A 23,467-nucleotide genomic window follows, 5' to 3' on the forward strand; every position below is an offset into this window, starting at 1 on the left:
TATAACAATGGTAAGTCCAAAACAATGGTCCAATTTTGGTTTTCTCTCATTTTTTGTTATATCTTGAAGGTTTTGCAGACTACTTAAAAATGGAATGACCAATTATATAAGAAAAAGAATAAGCTTCAGAAATAATAATTTGAATTCTATAAGCACATACTTATCCATTTAAAATTAGATCTATATGTTATTAATTATTTGCAGATTCAATAGGACAAGATAACTTGTGAATCGTTCCAACATTTTTATAGAGGTGGGCAAAAATTATAAACAAAAAGGTTCATCGCCAGAGTTTTTTTCCCCCTGATTCGTACTCTTTTATTTAATTTAACAGACGCAATAGGGAATACTTGTAATAATGTTTTTTTTTGAGGGAGTGGAATACTTGCTATGTTATAGACTTGTACATGAAAGTGGGTATACATGAATTAACATGAATGTGGAGAATCAAAATAAAGTAAAACAAACAACACAACCAAAATAAACCAAATTTCCAAGAATTTGACCAAAAAAAGCCTTATTGCCAAGAAAATACAAGCACTCAAATATCTCATAGCTTCAGTTTCGAAGGCAAACATGAAATCGATTAACAAAATCCAACTTCGAATCTGGAGTGACGAATTTCAGTCATCCGTAGGGGATTTTTTTTCTCACCACGGGGAAATAAAGTCATTCAAATGAAGATAGCTTCAAAGCATGGCGATACCATAATGATCTGCAACAGTAAATAAGAATGTTTAATTAAGCACAAAAAAGAAACATTTATCAACAAAAGGTTGGAATTCACTCGTTAGCTTGAGGGTGCACTATAATCAGGTAATCACAAATTTACGGTTAATGGATAAAGTGATGAGCGTTCCAAGATCTTGTAGTTTTATTTGTGAAGAAACATTAGAATGTTTTCTTTCAACTATCCTACAATTTTTTGAAAGAAAATAAGAGTTTCATAACTAATATTTTGTGTGCATAAATGCTTATAGACACTCACTTATGCCACTATTTAAAATAGCTTGTCTTATATACACCCAAAAAAAAAACTTAGAAATGAAATTCTCCACTTCTTCTGAGAAATATAGCGTGTGATATTGAGAGTTAAAATGGTTCTTGTAGATATGAGTATTAATTAACTGTCCATTCATGAAGTTTCTATAATCACAATGAAAGCCATATTCATCTCCTATAAATAGGAAGATATATTAGGAGTAGGATAATCTCATCCAAGAAAAACAAAGACTTTTTTCTTTGGACAACCAACATGAGCAAGGAGAAATTGATAATGATAAACAAGAGTTATAGCAATCCTCTATTAGGAACCCAAGAGCGTATGGCACGAGTCTCTTCTATCTTAATCAAGATTATGGGTTCGAATCCAGCAATGAACATGCAACATCGTTAAAACATTTAGAAAGAGTTTGCCGTTCATTTGGGTCACACAAGACTCAAATGATTAGTCCTTGCAATTGCGTGCATGGAGGATATGCGGTTTACAACAAAAAAAATCCTCTATGTGGGAAAAGGAGTCTCATTTTAACTGTAGTTTAACGTGTGTTTTGGAGATATTATATACTATCTAAATCAAGTGAGTTTGACATGTATTCTCGTTCTTTTGTGGCGGTTGTATTCCACTAAACTAGACTTAACTTTTCCCTTTCACATGAAAGAGTTTTCTACTAATTTTTGGGTGTGATTCTTTTAACTTGTTTCCTTATTTTCTTTGTTTTGTTTGTTTTCACTTGGTACTTATTTTTAGGTACTTATTTTTACTTCACAAAGGAGAGAATTTCTGCTGATATTTCCGAAAATTAGAAATTAATATAGATGGACAAGTTGAAGTGTACTAATTGTCATATGGTACAACATCAAAATTAGAGATTAAAGTTAAAATATATCAACAAATTGAAGTTTTACTATTTGTGATATCTAGCTAGCTATACTTACTGATTTGTGGAGTTTTGAGAACGAAAAAACATGCAGAAATGACAATGTAACATAGAGTAAGAATCACTCCTTTCAAATAGTGTGAAGTTCCATCCTAAAAAAGATTTAACAAAATCACATAATTAGTAGACAAATAAAAGATAAGAAAATAAAAAAAATAAAAAAGAGAAAGTGGAATGTATGAACTATGAAGGCATTGTGCAGACCTGTAAAGTGAAGGCTGTAACAATAATTGCAAAACCAAGACATCCAGTTTCAAGAAGATTGAAGTCCAAATCCATTCGTATACCCATTATCCATGCAACAATCACACTTAATGGAACCTGACAATGCTCGAGGAATTAATCTCCACAATTGCATGTGGAGGATACCAAATTTACACCAAAAAATATCAAAGATATACATACAATAGAAGAGTACATTATTGCAATTTGCAATAACTTAGTCTTACCACAAACATAGAAATTTGAGTAGCAGATCCCATAGCAACACCTAAAGATATGTCCTGCATTATAGTAAACCAAACAGTGTCTTTAAGAAATTTTAAAGCCAGATGTAATGAGCTTAAAGCTTATAGAAAAAGAAATTGAAAATTATGCTTTGTAAATAATTTGGATTGGATAAAACCGTACCAGTTTGTTCTTGTAAGCAAATATGATTGAACCAGCATGTTCTGCAGCATTCCCAACAATTGGTAGCAAAATTATGCTAATGAAGCTAACAGAAATACCCCAAGAATCTGAAGCAGCCTAGTTATTGATTATGCACAAAAGGGTTAGATACTTAACCATTAATCTAATTTTGCATTCAATTTAAATGTCATTGAAAATTCAGCTCATTATAACCAAAATAAACATATTAGTAGTACTTTTTACCTCAATGGTTCCCACAACATACTCAGAAAGCACAGATATGACCAATGTCATACCCACCAACCAACTAAATGCACTCCAAAATCCTATCACTGCTTTTTCATCATCTTCATCATCTACCTGAAAATCAAACCCCATACATAATTTAAGTGGATTTAATTCATATACACTTTGTATAAATAATTTTTACATTGTCAATTAATCATAATTGTTAAATAATTAAAAACATTTGTCTGTTACCATAACCGCGTCGAACTATTACTAACCTCTTGTGCATCAAATATTTTTCGATGAGTTTTCAATTGGAAGAAGATATATGAAACATATGCTAGAAGCATAACAACACTGCTAGCTCTTGACAATTGAAGAGTAGAATTGGCAATAGAATGATTTCCCCCAGCCAATGCATACTTGAACATCAATGGCAGCAAATGGCATAGCAATCCCAGCAACAGAAGCAATGAATTTACATCAGCTTGTTTCTGTTCATTTAATAATCAAATAACATAACAAATTGATCAGTTAAACAAAATTAAATTAACAATGAAAATTAAATAACATGCTCAATCTGTCCCATAATAATTGACATATTTGATCATTTCACACAAATTAAAAAAAGTATAAATAAAAAGTGAAAACTAATATATACTCACTCTGTCATATCTTTGCTCCCTCTTAAGGTTTGCTAAGCCACCACAAAGGAGTGAGCTGCCTAGAACCAAGAGAAGGTTTGAGAGAATTGAACCAAGCAAGGAGAACTTGACAACATGTATTTTGTTCTGATGAAGTGCTAATATTGCTATGATCATCTCAGTTGCATTTCCACAAGTTGCATTTAGAAGCCCTCCAACTGAAATATTCACACAAATTGTTTTGGATAGCTCAGTTTATTGAAATTTCTGAAAAAACTTAAAATTTGAAATTTGTTAAAGGGTTAATTAAGTTTTTAGTCCCTATAAATATTTACAGTTTTGTTTTTAGTCCCTACAAAATAATTATAAAATCACACTTTTTCGTTCCTGTGACATTTTTAAGTATTTTAGGGACCAAAAATGTTGATGGAAATTTTTAATAAGAACTAAAAATGCTGACGGAAAATTTTATAGGGACTAAACACACTAACGGAACATTTTGTATGAACTAAAAAGTGTGATTTATTTTTACTAAAAACAAAACTGCAGATATTTATAAGGACCAAAAACTTAACTAACCATTTGTTAAAAGAAAAAAAAAATTAAAATTTTTGAATTTACTTACAGAATTTGATAAATAGAAAAATTATAAGTGATTAAGGGTAAAATGAAGTTTTTGATATATTTATGGGTGTAGCCATAAATATTAGATAATATTTAGGGGTGGGCAAGGGTAAGATTGATAATATTTAGGATCTCCAGATGGAGTACAAGGTAAAATTGTCCACTATTAGATAATATTGATTTCATTATATTTTTTTTACTAATATACAAAAATAAATATTGGTATATAAGATGTTGCACGATTTATTTGAAATGATATTTGTATGCTAGTTTAGTCTCATAGATGAAAGAGCAACCGTACCTGTTGGGCCGGTGAAATATGCAATTTGCCTTCAAGTTCAAGCAGTTCAGGTGAAAATTTTGAGTAACAAAAAAATTAGATAGCAAATGTTAGAAACACATGAAATTTGAAAAATAATCATATTACTATAGTGAGTAAAATTAAAATTAGAATGTAACATGCAATCTTACTCAGTGAGGAAGCTGACACGTTCAGCTAGGGGAGCAAGTCCAAGTAGGCTCAAAGCAAAAATCCAAGGCTACGTTGCAGAAAAACAATTATATTATTTGACAAACAACTAAATCATATTTTCTTTTTTCTTTTGAGGTAAAATCACATTAGTTTTCTTGTTTCATACATGATGACAATTTTTTGAGTATATTATTCAATAATTAATTATTTAAAGGCACGTCAATTTTTCGTATTTAATATTTTTTTCAAATAACTTTCATTTTGAATTACTTTAATCCTACAATCACATATCAATATCTACCTTTTTCTCACGGCTATCAAACCATTCTTATTTTTTTACAAAAAAAAAAAAAAAAAAAACTTTCTTATGTATAATGATAATGATAAAGATTTTTTAGACACTACTTATGCTAGGCATTATACAAAAAGCTATAAATTTTATAGTTAAAAAATTGGATTATTTAACTAAGGAAAATGACGAAATTTTTTGTGCTCTCGTACAATTTAAAGGTCATTGGTGGATTTCCTTGTACATTTTCCTTGAGCTTGGTGATTCTCCCTTATATCGTAAGAAAAACTCGCTAAAGTTGAAATCTAATTCATTGCTTTAAAAATTGAAATCCTTTTAACTGAAAATCGAAGGGTTAACAAAAAAAATATATAATTCATTCCTTTAAAAAATAATTATTCTAACTATTTTTTTGAGGGATGTAATTCTTCTAACTTGAAATCTATTTCTTGTGAAATAGAAACATTAAAAGATGTTTGAAATTTGAATAAATATTTATAACTAATAACACATTTCAAGAAACAACTAATAACGATTAAGTTGAGTTCACATATAACTTACACACGTGCATACATGATACATGCAATGTGTAATGTACATACTATTAACGAATGAAGTGATAAATAAGATCACAAATGCTAATATTATTGTTTAAAAAACTAATAAGAAGTCATAATATGAATTAATGAAGCTAATTACACTTACCCTTCCAAGGCTATAAAAATCAGCAGCAACAGCTAAAGGAACAGCAGGAAAAAGCACAACAAGCTTAGTACCCAACATCACCTCTTTCATATTTGTCATCACATTTCTTAGTATTTGAAACCGAACATTATTTGTCACCAAAACCATATCTGACTTCTTTCTCACAATAGAATTTGATGAAATGTTATGTTGTACTGTCTCTACATTATTGTTCTCCAAATCTTCATTCATGGTTCTAAATGGTCGTGATGTAGATTCTGAAAAGAAACTCATATGTATATTTAAGATGATCAACACTAGCTAAAACTTTGGATTTTTTTATTTCTCTCTTAGGTTTGGGGTGGTGAAGAATATATATAATAGTGTATATAATTTATACGAGCTTAAATATTTAAGATAAAGAAGGTTATTGAATTGAAACTATATAATAAGTTTGTAAATTTTTTTGGTTGGTTGCATGGTATAGATTACCATTAATGTGCTATGGTGAGTTTCCAATGTAGTACTGTGAAGCTTCGTGGAATTTTCCTAACTCTATCTTGCATAAATTCACGTACATGTTTGAAAGTATTTTATTTTTGGATGGATATATTGGCATTCATGGGAAATTGGGGAATAGGTGAAGTAGTATAGCTTCTGTTGTAAAAACAAATTAACAAAACGTAAAAGTGAAACAAAAAACTTTAATAGTTTAAAATTAGACGAGTATAATTAATATTGTTTACTCCATTGATGATGGAAATAACATGAATCTTCCTATAATTGTACATGTATCCACTATATACTATTTGTAAAATTACCTTTTGGCGTGGATTGTTTGTCATTTTCCATTTCCGTGTCTATAAAGAAAAACGATAACTTTTTTCAAAAATTAAGGTATTAAGATTTAAGATAAGATAAACAGTTTGTATCCAAAAAAAGAATAATAATTAGAGGTGGATTTGATCTGCTAAAAATGGAAGGACTTGACATGATAATTTAAGTTATACGATGTTTGATTTATAAAACTGTTTCAGAGAGGCAAGGGACATGACAAAACTAGAGGAAAGGAATAAGATAAAACTGAAATTCTTATCGATCATTAAGCCACAACACAACTTTTTGCCCACGTTCAAGTTGTCTAAAATATTAAAATAACATTTGATCAACCAAAAATTGTATAAGACAAAACTATTCAATACCATAAAAGTTTATCATGTGTTGTTCTATCTTGTGTGTTCTATCTTATACATGTTCAGTGCTTTTGTCTTATGTGTTCCAACATCTTGTGTTGTTATGTTTAGTATTTATTATTTAGTAAATCAAAGACATACTAAGAGTAAAAAAAGACTTTAAATAATTTACTCAATATTGCTTAAATCTTAAATCATTAATCCTTAAACTCGTAATAAACTGTAGAGGACAGTGAAAAAATTTACCAAAGGAGGAAATTCGCAAGTGGTTTTTTTTATTAGAATTAGTACACTTAACTTTTATGTAATTTAATTATATTAGTATTTGTTTTGGATTGGCTTAAGGACTAAGTTCAATACTTTTGAGGTCTAAATACCTCTTTGGCTCAAACATCTTATATCGAACATAAGCTTAATCATCATAAGATGTAAGCAAGGGTCGACCCTAGCATAGGTCGGGGGAGCAACGTTCTAGGTCCCATGTTGGTAGGATGTCAGAAAAAAAAATTAAGGAGGGGAGTGTATATAGAAATAATAGGTTTATGAGGGTATATATAGTAAGGTTTACCCAAAGGCCTCCAACATTGACATGATGAAGGGCTTGACTGAAGTTCGTTAATGTTTTTGACCATTATGGCATGATTTGCTATATATACCCTTGTATAACACAGAGATTTCTATATACACACCCCCTATAAATTTTTTGGTTGTTCTTAATAAGGTGACAACTAGGGTACCCATGGAAGAATGGTGGGTAATTTATCCCAACCAATATACATTAGCCACATAAGCACATTTTTAAGTGATATCCATGAACTATCTTGACCCCACCAACAAATTGCTCATTTTCATTGGTTGGTGGGTAATTTTTCAAAGGTAATCTAGAAAAAACCTCTTAATAATGTGTCCAAAAATTTATTATCGAAGAAATTAGTGATATTTTTTTTGCCCTTTGTTCCTAAAAATGTGCCTCACTGATATAAAAAATATCGGTGATATTTATTATCCAAGAAATTGGAATAATTTTCATAACAAAACAAATTCTATTTTAGTTGAAAATGGGTCTACTAGAGAAATTAATCTTAATCTTGTTTTTCAAAGATTTCAAAAAAATAAATTATATCAATATAGTAACGTCAACTTTCATGAATTGATTAAGAGGGTTGCACAATTGAATATGATAATGTAAGATCATGCGAGACACATTCATGATCATGAGACCGATGTGAGACGCATTTGGGATCATGTGGCCCACTAAACTCTTTTTGTTTTGTTGTTCTTTTTATCAATAGCTGCATTTGACATACGATGTTTTGTGGTGCTAAAAATTCAGTATACGCAAGAGCTATTGTTCTATACTTCTACGATATTTTATTTTGTTTTGGTATCTATAGAATATTTGATTTATTTTCAGATGTTGCCTAAAAAAATATTTATTTGCCTAAAAAACATTTATTTAAAAAAAGTTTGTACAACCTAGACCTTATGTAAACTAGATTTTAGACTCATGTCATGTCGGTCGGTTCGACTTATTTTCACTTTGAAGTATTATCTTACTAGATAGTTATGGTGGAGTATTATCTTACATGTGATCAATGGCTGTTCTAAGGCCTTGTGAGCCCAGGCAAGTGCTTTGGCTCTGACCCAAAATTTTTACAATTTCTTATGTAAATTCTTATGAATTTCTTATATAAACCTTTATAAATTGGGCAATTTCTTTAGTTTTTGATTATTTGCTTTTAATTTCTTATGTAATTCCCTATAAACGTGTTGATTTTTTTTTTTTTTTTTTGCCAAGGCTTTACAATAATCCAGGCTCCGCCCCTGCATGTGATGTTGAAGCTTGCGTTGGCATGGCTGTTGTAAGAGGTAAATTACCCTCAATTCATAAAGGGTAACGTAGAGAAAACCAGGGGTGATTCCCTTCACAACAATGGGGTAGCATTGGCTACCCCAAAAGAAAAATAAATCTTGTATAATTAGTATAGTTTTGAATGTAGCTACCACATTAATATATTATTTGGCCACTCCAAACAATTTTGTTGGTTTAAAAAGAGATGATTTTAAAAATACTTATAATCTATTTAGTCTAGTGTCAATTATAAGTAAATTTGACTTGTTAAAACTTCATAAAGTACAACTTTTATAAATAATTATTGTTAGATTTTATTTTCTTCGCTGTCATTTCATTACATATAAGTAAAAATTATTGTAAATTTATTTTACTTATTAATTAAGTTTAATATACTAATTTTTAAAATATATATTTTTTTCTTTTTATATTTGGCCCTCGTAAAGATTGTGCTAGTTTCGACGCCGGAGAAAACCATAATGCATGGCTTGCACTAACTACAATTAATGTGTCTTTTCGAACCATTTGTACTCCAAAATCATGTCTTTAAAGGAAAGATTATATCGTGCCTCCAAAAGTTCTTCATTAGTCATTACATCCTCTCAATTGCATATAAACTTGCCTTGATTGGCCATCTCATTGATGATCAATTCATCATGACAAATGAGTTGACTGAAATCTTTTACCAACGTGAAGATCATTCTCAATTGTCTGCTTTTGTGGCTGCCATCACAACACGGGTGACAAAAAAAGTAATGCTTCCAAGACTTAAGAGTCATTGAACAACCTTAAAATTACTTATATGATATATTACATGTCGATATTATAATGAAATAGGAGTATAGGACATAATGTCATGCAATATACGCTAAAGAAAAATATGCGCAAACCAACACAATCAACTGCCAATATTGTCCAAACTGAAGTTCCTCTTCCCCAATGGCTCTTTAACTAATGGTTTTCCCATCATATTACAAAAATTGATTTTAAAAATCTCTCAATAAATACACTGGTTCAGATCAGCTTCAAGTTTTTTGGTGAAGGAATATCACCTTCAAGTTGTTAATGATAAACTTTATATTTCTTATTTTGATTGTGCACCACTATTCAGTATCAGTCCAATAATCTTTAAAAGTAAGTGAGATTTAAAACAAGTTTTGATATTTGAGGCATTATTTGTAGGCCTTCTTGCTAATAAGATTTAATAAAAATATATTTTTTTGTTGGTAGGCCAAAAATGAGAGCTTTAATGGTCTTACCTTTGGGTCGGTCCTGCCACCATTCTTACTAAACATAAAATATTATAATTATCAAATGTGTTGTGTTCCCAAAGACGACAAAACTTAGTTTAAATTTCACAATCATGTCAATCTAACAATGTTTCTATTGAAGTATTTCCTATGCATTTTGTGGTATATGATATGAGCACGGGGTGATTCTCTAGTAAGGCATTTTGAAGTTTTTCCCATTCACCCCTTATTTGCACATTCGACCACTCACCTTCATCTCTTACATACTTCTCTTGGTTATCTAGTATGGAGAGGTTGGTCTATGGAGAGGTAATGTCACTCAGCTTGTTGAAGAGTGTTTGAATGTTCACACCGTCAATTTGGGAACTTGTTAACCAGCTGTTATTAAGAGCAACATTGTAAAAATTGTAACGGCCCGATCAGCTAAACTAGGAATTGGTTATTCTATCATTTAAGGTCATTAACTAGTACCTCCGGAAAATAGTTAAGAACCCCAAAGACACTAGTTAACATTTCCCTATTTTTATAAACTCTTGTTAAGAGTGATATTTATCTAATGTGACACTTTTTTTTTTTCTTTTTCTTTCTTTTCCTCAAAGAATCAAATCATATTAAATTGGACCATGATTGGTTCAATAAAATCAATTTTTTCCAAAATAAATTAATACCTTTTATTATATTTAATGTTTTTTATTAGTCATCATTTTCAAGTCAACCGTAATTTATCTGATTAAATCAATTGAATTATAAGTTAAAAGTGTTAACGATTCCACCTCCATTTCGATTTTTAAAACATTAACCAACCAAGATATTACTTTTTTGAATAAAACAAAGTTTACATGAGTTATGCTCACAGTTCACTAAAATCAAAATAAACCTTAATATTCTACCGGTACTAACAAAATTTATACAAATCATCCAATAAATAGGTCTTAAACAAAAGTTAAACCTACAAACTTAGAAATTTTTACCAATTTAGCTCGAGGAATAAACATTCTTTGTTGCTCTATATTCAAATGTAATTCTCCATTTCATTCAAATAACATTGGTCTAGTTATATTTTAACTTTGGTGCCTGCTTGGTGTCTTTTAAGCAGCCATTCCAAATTGACACCTAAATCTAATTCTGGCGCGCGTCCTTGTATTCTTTCTAAACCATCACCATCATCATATACACATAGAATTCTTCATCAACTTTTCTTCTTCTTGCATGGATTCTCACAACACAAACCCATAAAACATCATCATGGTCACAGATTCCAAACCCATTCCCAACCACCGTGGTCTCATCGTCGGAAATTACACCCACGACATCCTCCTCCACAATAACAACATAATCGCTGAATCCCTCGGCGGCGCCGCCTCCTTCATTTCCACCGTTCTCGATTCCCTCTCTCTCCCTTTCCATCTCATCTCTAAAGTGGGCCCAGATTTCTCCCACAAAACAGCCCACCTTCCTCTCGTGGTCCCCACTTCTCAAACAACCCTCTTCCATGCCCACTTCGGATCAAATCACCCCGACCGGATTCTCAGACGGGTCAAATCATGTGATCCAATAACCCCGTCTGATATCCCGGCCGGGGCGAGGTTTTTATTCGGAATGGCTGTTGGTGTCGCTGGGGAGATTCTCCCGGAGACATTGGAAAGAATGCTTGAGATTTGTGATTATGTTTTCGTTGATGTTCAGGGTTTGATTCGAAGATTTGAAGATGAAGATGGGTGTGTGAGGCATGTGGGGTTGAAGGAGAGTGGATTTTTTCATCTTTTGCCAAAGGTTGCGTTTTTGAAAGCTTCTGAAGATGAAGCTGAGTTTATTGATTTGGAGGAAGTGAGAAAATGGTGTTGCGTGGTGGTCACGCATGGGAAAGATGGGTGTGAGGTTTTCTCGAAAGATGGGTGTTTGATGGTTGATCCTTTTGAAGCTTGTCAGGTTGATCCAACTGGGGCAGGGGATTGTTTTCTTGGTGGGTTTGCTGCTGGGATTGTAAAGGGTTTGGGTGTGTATGATGCTGCTTTGTTGGGGAACTTTTTTGGTTCTTTGGCTGTTGCACAAGTTGGGCCACCCAAAATTGATTTGAACTTGGTTCAGGTTTGTTTCTCCAATCCATTTTTCCGTTGTATGTTAGTATGTGATCGTGTATGTGAATGACGATTATCTTTGTGTGTGTGTGTGTGTGTGTGTGTGTTTGGTTTTGTGGTAACAAATATTGATTTTGAATGAAATGATTCTGTATAGTGAGTTGAATGTTTATTGGTTTATATTTGGATACAATAATGTAGAGTAGGACGATAAATTTGAGGGTAAAAATCACAATAGTAGAGGCAAAATTTCCAAATTGTCGCTAAAGTTAGAATCTATTCTCGAGGCGAAATCTATTCTACTGGAACATCCAAACATGTTAAAATCAATATTACACTACTAGAATAAATTTTGACTCCTTCAAAAGAGAAACCAAACATATACACGAATATAAGAATAACTTAGGTACTTGGGTTTCAGGTTAGGGGAATTGTATGCTGTTGTGTTTTTATTAAAACAGACAAATGTTAGTAAGTTAGTGGTTAATGTTAGTTTGTAGATCATGCCTTGCATCTCTTGCTTAGCCCAACAATCGAGCTACCTACGTGTACTATGTTATTAAGATTAATTCATTTAATTGGAATTACAATGATTAATTGAATGGCCACTCGGGCAGTGGAGCTTGTTCTAACCTGAGTAGTGAATCCCAGATAGAGACGCGGAGTGGCCGACCCCACAAGTGGGAAAGCGGGATCCCAGGTAGCGGGAGTGCGAAGGATAGATTGTATAAGAATAGAGGAGAGATTGTATAAAAACAGAAGAGAACAAAAAATACATATGATAAAGCAATTATTAGTTAGAGATTCAATGTAACAGGAGAGATTCAATATGTCTTTTCATGTCTATTCAAGTAGTAGATGATTCCAAGAAAAACATATGATAAAAATACCAGAGAGCATGTAATCAACGAAAGGGTTTAGGGTTGAAAACGGCGTATACAGAGAAACAATGCTAAGGAGAACAGAGAAAAGGGTTTGGGTTGTGAAAAAAACCCACTGTTCAAATTTTAAGGGCAAAATCACGATTTTCTTGGAACGAGAACCTGCGAACCGGAAGCTCGCTCTCCCACATGGAGCAGCCGTGAACCAGAAGTGGTCTGGGATTCGCATTCCCATTGCGGTTTTTCACTGTCATGTGCCGCTCCCTCCGGATTGGCCGGGAGCTGAGAAGCCCCGATACTCCAAAAATGGCGAAGAATCGGTATCCGACACCGATACGCGCCCGATACGTCCCGATACATATCGGGGAAGTATCGAGCAATTAATATTATTTTTTTTAGAAAAAATTGACTGATACGTTTGCGATACGGCTGACTTGGTACTCTGATACGGCTGCATGATCCAATACGTGGTCACGATACGTATGGAGGATTTTTGCTTCTTTTTTTTTTTGTCCACATCTTATTTCTTACATTTTTGCTATTTCTTCTATTCTTATCTCTAATGGTCTGTTCTTCTCCCTTTATCTCTTCTTTTGTTTCATGAAAAAAAAAATTAGTCTCTTCTTAATAAGATTGTTTGTTTTATTGATTGGCTTCTGTTTTGGGAAACAATTGTTTGTTTTCAAATTAACAAAAGATAATAACTGGTTCATCTTATGATTCTATCTTATGTTTCAATTAGTGGTTAGTTGTTGCATCACGTTTTACCAATGACTGTCAAAAGCTACAATCAGCAGCAGCTCACCAAAGCTTTAGTTCATAAACTAACCTAAAATATTATGCATTTCATCGTCACTTGGTTGCTCATTTTGAGTAATATGAATGTTAATTTATTATCATTATCAATTTTAATTATATTTGTGAATTTATATATTTAACTTTAAATTTAATTTTTTAATAACGTATCGACGCCGTATCATGTCAGGAATTTTGAAAAATTTCCCGTATCGGTATCGTATCCGTATTGTGTCAAGTATCGGGGCTTCGTAGTCCGGGAGTGACTAACTAGGTTCTAACCAAAGCAATCCTCAAGTCGGATTCAAAAAATGTTCTGGATAGCATGAAAATAATCAGTAAATCCAAGCTGAATGTGAGTTTATCATCTTAAATCATCGGAGTCTCTCATTTTCACACCTTTTCAACTTTTTCCGTAGAATTAGCTAGATGGGAATACCAATTGTATTAAGGATTTTTATTTATAAAAAATTACATCTGTCAAAAAAAGGATAATGAGACACTGATATATGGATTCTCACTTTGTTGGCGTGTTTGTTTATGTTGCATATTGTTAACAATTGTGCCATTTGGCCCCTAGATGTTTAGTGGTAGCCAGTAAGAGGAACTAGGCGCATGCCTTTTCTGAAATGGTAAACATAGTTTAGGAAGAGAATTTTTTTGATTTGTGAATTGGGTGGGATATTTTGAAAGTTCTAAATGGTGTGGTTTAGTTTGAGATTTTCTATAGGGAGATTAACCTTTAATCAGATTCAGAGCTTTCCATATGTGACTGTTAAAAGCAGAATCAGAGTTTGTTTGTAACCTAGGATATGCTATTATTAGTGATTAAGCCAGTTTTGTCATTTCAGACACTGTTCCAACTTTGCTTGTTTTTTCCTTGGTATCATTTCATAGAAAGTGAAAACTCTGTTCATGATCTTTGTCGATCTTAAGGAAGCAAATCACAATGATAAATTGTAATTATTTAGAGTTGTATTGGAAATAAGACAGATATTGAAAGATTGAGGAAAATATCTGCAATCTGTTGCAATAAATATACGGATAATGAGCATGAGCATGTGCAGTGGAGTAGATTTTGTTAGCAGATCACTTATCTATTTCTCACTCACTTGGTCATGTATCCTTCTTATTTTTATTTTCCGAAGAGTTGTCTCTGTTCTGTTTCGGTGCAGCATCATAAGAAGTTAAGACTTGAGAGAAATGTAGTCAAGTTCACGAGCTGCCACATAGGATCGTATGATTCTACGATCCACGGCCATGGTTCTGAGCTGTGATACGGCCAGGATCGCTGGAGGTGTGCGGCATGATCAAACTCATGATTTTGAAGTGGGAACGTAGGATCATGCGCGTTGGGCCAACCGTTTTATAACAGGATGGGTCTCGTATTATGAAGGAAAAAAAAAATGTGTTTTAAACACTTCTTTGCTGTAATGCGGGCTCTAAAAGCTAGCATATGAAACTAAAAAAAAACACCTTAGTTTGTCTCACTGTCTCGTCTCCTTCCCTGCAATGCAGTTCCTCCCTGTGATACCATTCCTCCTTGCGCTGCCGTTCGTCTGTGTGCTGCCGCCTGCGACACATTCTTGACCTTTCCCTGCCTTCCCCTGTTTTCTTTCACATGGTCCTTGGGTTGGATACCGAGTTTTCAATACAAAAAAAATAGCATAGTTTATTGTTCTGATTTAGAGGTTATTCTATTCATGTATGATAGTTTTTATGCTTGTCTGTTTGTATAATACAATTGGCCCTTTGGTAGGATGAGGGATCTTACGAGTCGTGTTACAATCGATCACTTCCTTCGGTAGAATACTTCTATACGCAAAAAATTCAATTGAGTTTAGAAGAGATGCACTGTCAGTTTACGCTAATTTTACACATGCATAAGAATTCATAATTATGTCAATCTACTATTTTAACTAAATCTAAAAAGGAATTATATGAAATGGCAAAATAATGAATTCATATTGGACGCCACTGTAACATTGATTTACATTGAAAGTGTCTGCCTTCGTATGCCTGTTAATCTCAATTTCCATTACTTTTTATGATGCTAAATTTCAGGTGGTTAAGGAAGAGATGAACAAAAGGAAGGTACATGACTCTCCCTGCTTAGGAAAAATAAATGAGCTGCTGGTGTTCCGGAAGTCACATGATCAAGATCAATTCTATAAATCTCTTGTTGCTGCCAAAGACATGATAATGTGTCACACTCAAAAAAATGGGTGGAATCTGCTGAGCTCTTCCAAAGAGGTGGAGCAAAATAATGTGAAGGCAAAACTAGTACTAAATTCTGTCCAACAGGAACCAATTCCAAGTGTTGTTGGTAGTGAACCCTAATATCTTGGCACCCTCTTTACAATCACTTCACTTGAAGTAAGTGATATTTCATTTTATGGTGTTTTTTGTACACCAAGTTTGACATGTAGCTTAATTGTAGTTATAGCAGTGCTAAATTACTAATGAAATGTTCTTTTAAAATAAAAAACAAATTGAAATTCCATTTTGTATTTTGCCATCTTCTTGTACCTTTCTTTTTCTTTTTAAAAATTTATAATCCCCCCTAAACAAAAACAAAAAAATAAAGGCAAAATAACAATATGCAGGCCAAGCCTTTCAACTATGAGTTTGAAATTTTCACATACACTCTCTTCCTCCATTTCTTGTTCACAACAAATAAAGAATAAAAAACAAAACATCAACCAAACCTTCAAAGTGGCAACAACAAGTACCAGGTTTTAGGAACAATGTCATAGTAGGAGGGGGAGGTTATATTATCTATCCTCTACCTAACATTGCATAAGAAACTTCAATATGAAGGTTATAAAACACATACCATTACATATAAATCGCAATCTCTACAATAAAGCATTAGTTTTTGTGCAATTTGCACAAAACTGTTTGTTGTACCGTAGAGATTGTGATTTGGATGTATTCATAAAAGAAATGTTGTATCGATTGTGATTTGTAAACACTGTCGTCTTTTTTTTGTTGGTTAAAATATATTTAGGAGTTACATAAATCATATTTAAATATATTAAATATTTAAGCATTTGAATATTTTATTATTGTTATCATCGGTGTTTACAAATACTTTGTGTCTTTCTGTTCACTCTTTTTATTGCGCAAACACATGTAAATTATGAATAATAATTTTTCATAAAGTTAAAAAAAAATTATCACTTTAATAAAATAAACTTGTACAACGCTTTAATAAAGAGCTCGTTTGTCATAGTTTTTTTTATCACTTTTAAGAGTATTGCATCCGTTTGTTACAAAATTTTAAAAAAATAAGAATTTAAAAACAACTTCAAATGAGAGAGAAAATATGGATCAAAGGATTAAACTAATTTGTAGGACACATGAAGTGAATTTTCTCTTTCAATTAAGTTTTCTCAATATACAAGAGTCAAAATTTAATTTCAAGACCACTTGCTTAAAGTGCCTAACTTCTTAATCTTACCAAGGTCTTCACTAATCTTCGGATGTTTTTGTTTTGCCGATTTGTATGATTTCTTCGTGAATTACATCAAAAATACTCCATAATTGCTATGTTTTGGGAAGAATATAATTACAAACTCAAATATAGAAAACATTATAAATGTCCCAGAATCATAGACAATTGTTCTTATACTCCTCTATTTTGCTGGTAGAACCTATTAAAAATGACTAAAAAACATACTAAGAATAATATAAGATGATGTGTCATCAGATTTTATACGAGAACAAATTAGACTTTTTGCCTCTATATTTTTTTGTGATAGGCTAACCGTCTAATAAGAATGGATAAGAGCAGAAATATCGTATTCAACATAATATAATGATTCAATTTATCACGGTCTATTCATAAATAAAGTTCAAATTAACAATTGATTAACATGTAAACAACTTGTAGGCTCAAAATATTTGTAAGAAAAAATGGATGTAAGTATGCTAAAAAAAATAGCAATTATGTCATATTTAGGATGCAATAACATGATGATTAAATTAGAGATTCCAATAATCAATTGGAGTTGAGTTTAGGAGAAGAGTTATAATCCCACAATATTGATGATCAAAATCCGGTTTAAAGAGGTATCCACTCATTTAGGTTTTGTTTGCGAGATTGGAGGAGAAGAGAAGGAAAAAACTTGGAAAAAAAAGAAGGGGTGAGTGGAAGAAATAGAGAACATTGGAATGAGAGGTTTTGAGGAGCTTATTTTTCTTCAAAATATAAAACCCTCTTTATGTGGGGAACTAAAAAACTGTATTGGATGAGGGTTTTGGAAGAGTTTATATAAATTCTTCAAATTTAATATATGTTATTATAATATTTTTAAAATTAAAAATATATTAATCATAAGCATTAATTTATCGCTCTCAAAAAATGTTAAAGATTTCAAAAACATATTTAACCCAATAGATTTATATGTCTCTATACCTCAATTTGACTAAAATGATAAATAATATGTTTAAGACAAGGTTAAAAAAAATTTACACCAATTTTACAAACTTAGCTTTGAGTAAAAATATTTAAATAGAAATAGCTTTGCTTCAAACTCTTGTAGAACCAAGTTCACATAGGTTTTTTTTTTTTTTGGCAGATGAGTTCACATAGGTTTTAGTTCTATTTTATAGCATATTTGGTTTTTTCTTAAAAAATTAAAGGTTCCAAATAATATTTGGACAGAATCTATATTGTAACTTAAGTTTATAACAGAAAATAAAGATGCTATATATTGATCGAAAGTAGACCAAGTAAAGTGTATTAATTAGGTTAAAAAATGGAAGTGGCGAACAAATAGACGTAATGTCAATATTCAAAGTTGAGTAAATTGGCTACAAAATTAGATTTACCAAACAACACACGTCTTTAATTAATAATAGTTCAATGTCAAGATCCAAATTAGTTTGTGAGGTGATTGCGGTGGACCGTAACACTATGAGTCTATGACATAGTTGCTACGATTGCCTAACCAATGATACCACCAACATTGGCACTATCTCATATTAGTGGTAAGACTTCAGTTACGTGTAAGGTATAATGTTTTTAGGGCTACATTAAGCTAACAAGTATCATAAGGTTATTGTTTAAAGAATTTACAAAAAGATATTTTATTTTAAAATATATTTTTAATGTATTTCAATTAATTTATTAGTTTTTTTAACTGATACCTAAAGAAAATGTATCATAGTGATCACATATTTCACACCATCATGTCGATAAATTACCATTGTCCTTAATCGTGCATAACTACAACTCCAGTTGTCGATATAGTCCCACTTCAAATTAATATTATTTCAATTATCTAAATGTCAATTTTAATATTTTTCTTTGTGTTGTATCTTATTAAAACAAATTCTCCATTTAGCCGTTACATAGGGATCGAAGTGTCTTACCACTTGAATCAATTCATTCTTTTAGTGAATTGATCTAAATTTTCTTCTATTAAAACATTATTTTTTTTTAATTTTTTTTTTGCATTGGCTCTCTTTCATTAAGCACGGGCCGAAAGTGGAAGGTGTAAAGCAGATGATGATGAATGCTGCAACGGCCTTTTGCTTATATAAAAGGCTAAAGCACGACAAATTAATTGAACGATTCATTGTGTTGTCAAGTGTCATAATTTGACCATAAAAGGTACTAGATTATACTATTTGTAAAAGCTTTTAAAAAATCACGTCCACCGCACCAAAAACAGGTCAAGTTTTTACTTTATATTGACATTATTATATTTATGTTTTCTTGCACCAATTTGGTATTATAACTGTTATGGCACAGGGGTATCTTACTAAGGGTCCATCATACCATATGGGTAATAATATCACGAATCAAATGTGGTTGTGGTGAGTGATGACTATAAAAACAATTAGCACATCACATGGGTAGCAAATAACTTAGTCAAGAGAGGTAATTGTGAATTTCAATTTGTGATGACTATGAAAACCATGTTACCATAAAATTCTAGCACTAATTGGTAGTGCTTACCTAAAATTTCATACTAGTCCTAGTTGTTACTTTGGCACTATTATTAATTCTTGAAAGAAAAAGCCTTAATTAGAGAATTTTGATCTCTTAATTTTTTGGTACAATTTAGTCCCTCAAATTTCAGTTATTTCAACCAAGTCTCTCCTTCCCTTTTTATTTATTTACAACTCTCAAACTTTTATAATCTAATAAAGAAAATTATAAAAGTTATTATTATTCAAGTAATACTAATAGCCATTTTAGTAAATGTCCTTTAGGGTGTGTTTGGTTTGGAAGAAAAGTTGAGAAGAGAGAAGTAGGTAAGAGAGAGTATGAGAAGAGAGAAAAAGATGAAAAATAGAGTAGATTTGATGTATTGTTTGGTATAAAAAGAAAGAGAGAAGAGAGAAGTATAATTGTATTTTAAATTGACAATAGTATTCTTTAACTTGTAAAACAAAACAATTTTATATTATTTAATTTTTGTCTTATATGAGACTTAAAATGGAAAACCATATGCTTGAGCTCTTTCTCCAAGCTTTCTCTCCATCAATGGAGAGATTGATTTTTATGTGGGACCCATCAACTTTTAGTATTTCTCTCTTGTATCTCTCTTCTTCCAAACACAATAGCTTTACTCTCTCTCCCTTATTTCTCTCTCACATTGCTCTCTCTCTCCTATCTCTCTTGTTCCAAACACAGGGTTAAGGTTGGTTCTAAGATCAATCTCTTAAGTCTTAAGTGACCATTATGAGGCAAAATGATACTTCGAATTATTTAGAGTTATTAACACCATGAGTCACAATTTATAAATCCAAATTGTTATTATATCAATAAATAAATAAGTATAAATAGACTTATATATAATATAACATATATAATAAAGAGAGAGGGTACAAGCTTAAAATAAGTTTGAGTCACTCCTAGAATGAATTGTATCTACTAATAAGTCACACACATAATGAGAAGTAATCTAATGGTAAAACTCAAAGAAGCATCAAAATAACCCTCATGTCATCCTCTGATCTCAAAATGAAATGATGAAAATCAATCTAAAAAAGTGACATTGTAGCCACCAATAAGCAAACAAGTAAGGATCCCATTGAAATTGGGAATAGTCCTGAAGCTGTATTCCCTGGAGATGGTGCTGGAACTGGAGATAGTTCACTTACAGGACCATTCAAACCTGAAGCTGCACCAGAAGATGTTGGAGAAGCTGTAGATGATTGTGGAGAGAGACCTCCAGCTACAAAAATAAATAACTCAATTAGGAACACTAGTTAAGCCATGTTTGGATAAACAGCTGAATTAAGTGTTTATGTGTAAACTATTTCTATAACAAAAAAATAAAATAGTCAATATCAGTATTAGTAAGCTTTCATGCTAATGAAAATAAGCTAAAAACAACCTATGGACAATTGTTTCCATAAATTTTGTTCCTAGATAAACTCAAATAAGTCAATTCAAAATGAAACATACCAGGAGCAGAAGCAGGTGCTTCAGTCACTTCAGACACTGCAAAACAACATAGCAATGGTTAGTGACTAATATGATCAAGAAAGGGGAAAATTCCAAAGCAAACACATCTCAAAATTAAATCGTTCCAGTGTGTTTGGTTTAGGGTTAGGGAGAGTCAAGAGTGATTTCAAACACATAAAATTGATTTTTGACATACATGTTTGGATGATGTCGAATGCAATTAATTTTACCTTTAAAATTGATTCAATATTAACTTTAAGCGGATGTGTACTTATGTTTAAACTCAAATTAATTGTTCAATATTAACTTAAACCAATTTTCCAAAATCAATTCATTAAAATCAATTTTAAGCCTAGTACATAGTAAAGAGAAATGATATTTGTACAACTATTTTTTGACAACTTTTAAACAACTTTCTCTCTCATATTCACATTATATTCTTACTCTCTCTTCTTTTTTCTCTCTCTATTGTTTTTGACCAATAATAAGAGAGAAAAAGGAGGTTGTCATCAAAGTTGTTAGCAAATAATTGTTCAAATATCATTGCTCGTAAAAAAAAAAAAAAACACAAGCAAAATTACTACTTGATTGTTACACACAATGTAGAATCTAGTGTCATAGATTTTGGATATTTATGTAGTAATAAAATTGTCAATGACATCATGAACTATCATGATCCATCTCATTCATAAATAAAAAATGAAAATTTTCTTTCCAATAATCACACCCAAAATTGAAAAATGAACATTTTCTTAAACATAACTATCCAAAAACACAAACTTTATTAAAAAAATAAATGCACCAACAAATAAATAACAACAATTGAAATTTTCAAAAAAAAACCCAAATGGGGATACAAGGAATAAAACACATGTATCAAGAAAAATCAAAACTTTCTTCAACATAACTATCAAAAAACACAAACTTTATAACAAAATGCAACCACATAAACATAAAAATTTAAAATTCAAGAAAACCCAAATGGGGTAACAAGAAATCTCATATAGCAATAAAAACTTTCTTAAACACAAGTATCCAAAAACAGAAACTTTATAACAAAAATGAAAATTTAAGAAAACCTAAATGAGATAAACAAGGAAGAAAAAAACTTACATCCACATTTAGTAGCAGAAGGAGCAGAGACTTTGCATGCAGCAGGAAGAGAAGTAGCTTTGGTAACATTCAAGACAACACCAAACTGAGCACTACTCTTGAAAGCCTCACAGAGACAAGAAGGAGCAGTTTTGAGCACAGATTTCAAACCAGAACAGCAAGTTCCTTCTGGTTTTGTTGTTGTGCTACCGTTTGTTACAAAGGACAAACAATCAGCCATTGTTAAGACAAGGTTTGTGCAGTCAACTGATGGTGCTGGAGCTTGATGAGTTAAAGCTCCTTGAGATGAATCAAGGGTCCATATTGCTAGAACAAAGAGAATGAGTGAGAGTTTTGATGCCATTTTTGGAGAAAGAGAGAGAGAGATAATGAAGGGTTTGTGAGAGTGAAAGAAAATGTGAGATCTTTTTGGTTTGTGGGGGTGTTAAATAGAAGTAGTATTGGGTAGAAAAGTGAAAATGGTGGGTTTTTTTTTCTTCTTTCTTTTTCTTTTTGAAGATTTTTTTTTCTTTCTTCTTTCTTGTTGAAGATTTTGATTTGATTTTATTATTTTTAATAAATCCTTAATTTGGTTCTTAAATATGTGAACAGTGTTATTCTAACTATGATCATAAATTTATTGAAATTGCAAAAGATATGTTGGTGTATTTTTAATAAATGTATTTCTTAACTATTATGTTCATATTTCAAGTTCTCAAGTATGCTATATTTCGTTATCTAAGATTTTGTCTTTAAATTGACAAGTGTCTATTGTATATAAATTATGATTATGATTGGTCTTGATTTTTAAATAATGTGAGACTTTGAGGTATATCAAAAAGTTGTTCTAGTAGATGTTAATGAAAAGTTTGTGGGCTTGCTCCCTAATGAAGTCGCTAATGCTTAATTCAACACTCAAATATGTCACATCATATTTTGATGTATTGTCTGTTTTGAATTGAATTGTTAAGTTACAATTTTGTTGATTATAAACAATATCATGTTGGGTTAAAGAGCATGAATGTTATATATAAACTAACTTTAATCTTAATTCATAATCAATGTAAGATTTTAATAGTTGCATGATGGACTTCAATATTATGGAAAGACAAAATTCAATGACAATCTCACTGATGCAAAAAAAAAAAAAAAATCAAAAGCTAAATTGATTTAGCAAAGATGCATGCAATGTTTTAGTGATCTTGGAGGATTCAAAAACTATAGTTATATTGTTGTTTAAAACATTGAAAGACTAAAACAACCCTTTAGAGTATTTTTTCTTTAAATTAATAAATTTTATCCTAAAAAATTAACAAATTTTATATACTTTAAAAATTGTATTATATTTATATATATTTTTGACTAAATTATGAATATGTTCATATTTTA

At 31.4% G+C, this 23,467-nt stretch overlaps 3 protein-coding genes across 3 annotated transcripts; 1 reads left to right on the forward strand and 2 right to left on the reverse strand.

Moving 5' to 3' along the window:
• Nucleotides 1-361: 361 nt before the first annotated feature.
• Nucleotides 362-5,902, reverse strand: LOC11407051 (vacuolar cation/proton exchanger 3). The gene is made up of 11 exons (XM_003615587.3): nucleotides 5,533-5,902; nucleotides 4,538-4,605; nucleotides 4,368-4,396; nucleotides 3,464-3,660; nucleotides 3,077-3,292; nucleotides 2,814-2,930; nucleotides 2,571-2,687; nucleotides 2,390-2,443; nucleotides 2,145-2,261; nucleotides 1,939-2,032; nucleotides 362-715 (listed from the first exon to the last, which is right to left on the reverse strand). Exons 1-11 carry the CDS (start codon nucleotides 5,803-5,805, stop codon nucleotides 690-692), a joined length of 1,308 nt encoding a protein of 435 aa, XP_003615635.1. The 5' UTR covers nucleotides 5,806-5,902; the 3' UTR covers nucleotides 362-689.
• Nucleotides 5,903-10,848: 4,946 nt separating this feature from the next.
• LOC11409921 (inositol 3-kinase) lies at nucleotides 10,849-16,070 on the forward strand. Its single transcript, XM_003615589.4, has 2 exons — nucleotides 10,849-11,894; nucleotides 15,625-16,070. The coding sequence occupies exons 1-2, from the start codon at nucleotides 11,052-11,054 to the stop codon at nucleotides 15,898-15,900; spliced, it is 1,119 nt and encodes a 372-aa protein (XP_003615637.1). The 5' UTR covers nucleotides 10,849-11,051; the 3' UTR covers nucleotides 15,901-16,070.
• Nucleotides 16,071-20,359: 4,289 nt separating this feature from the next.
• On the reverse strand, nucleotides 20,360-22,506 carry LOC11410950 (non-specific lipid transfer protein GPI-anchored 31). Its single transcript, XM_003615590.4, has 3 exons — nucleotides 22,100-22,506; nucleotides 20,987-21,022; nucleotides 20,360-20,753 (listed from the first exon to the last, which is right to left on the reverse strand). The coding sequence occupies exons 1-3, from the start codon at nucleotides 22,440-22,442 to the stop codon at nucleotides 20,560-20,562; spliced, it is 573 nt and encodes a 190-aa protein (XP_003615638.1). The 5' UTR covers nucleotides 22,443-22,506; the 3' UTR covers nucleotides 20,360-20,559.
• Between the last annotated feature and the right edge of the window lie 961 nt (nucleotides 22,507-23,467).

The sequence above is a fragment of the Medicago truncatula genome, chromosome 5 (assembly GCF_003473485.1).
Source record: "Medicago truncatula cultivar Jemalong A17 chromosome 5, MtrunA17r5.0-ANR, whole genome shotgun sequence".
NCBI lineage: Eukaryota > Viridiplantae > Streptophyta > Magnoliopsida > Fabales > Fabaceae > Medicago > Medicago truncatula.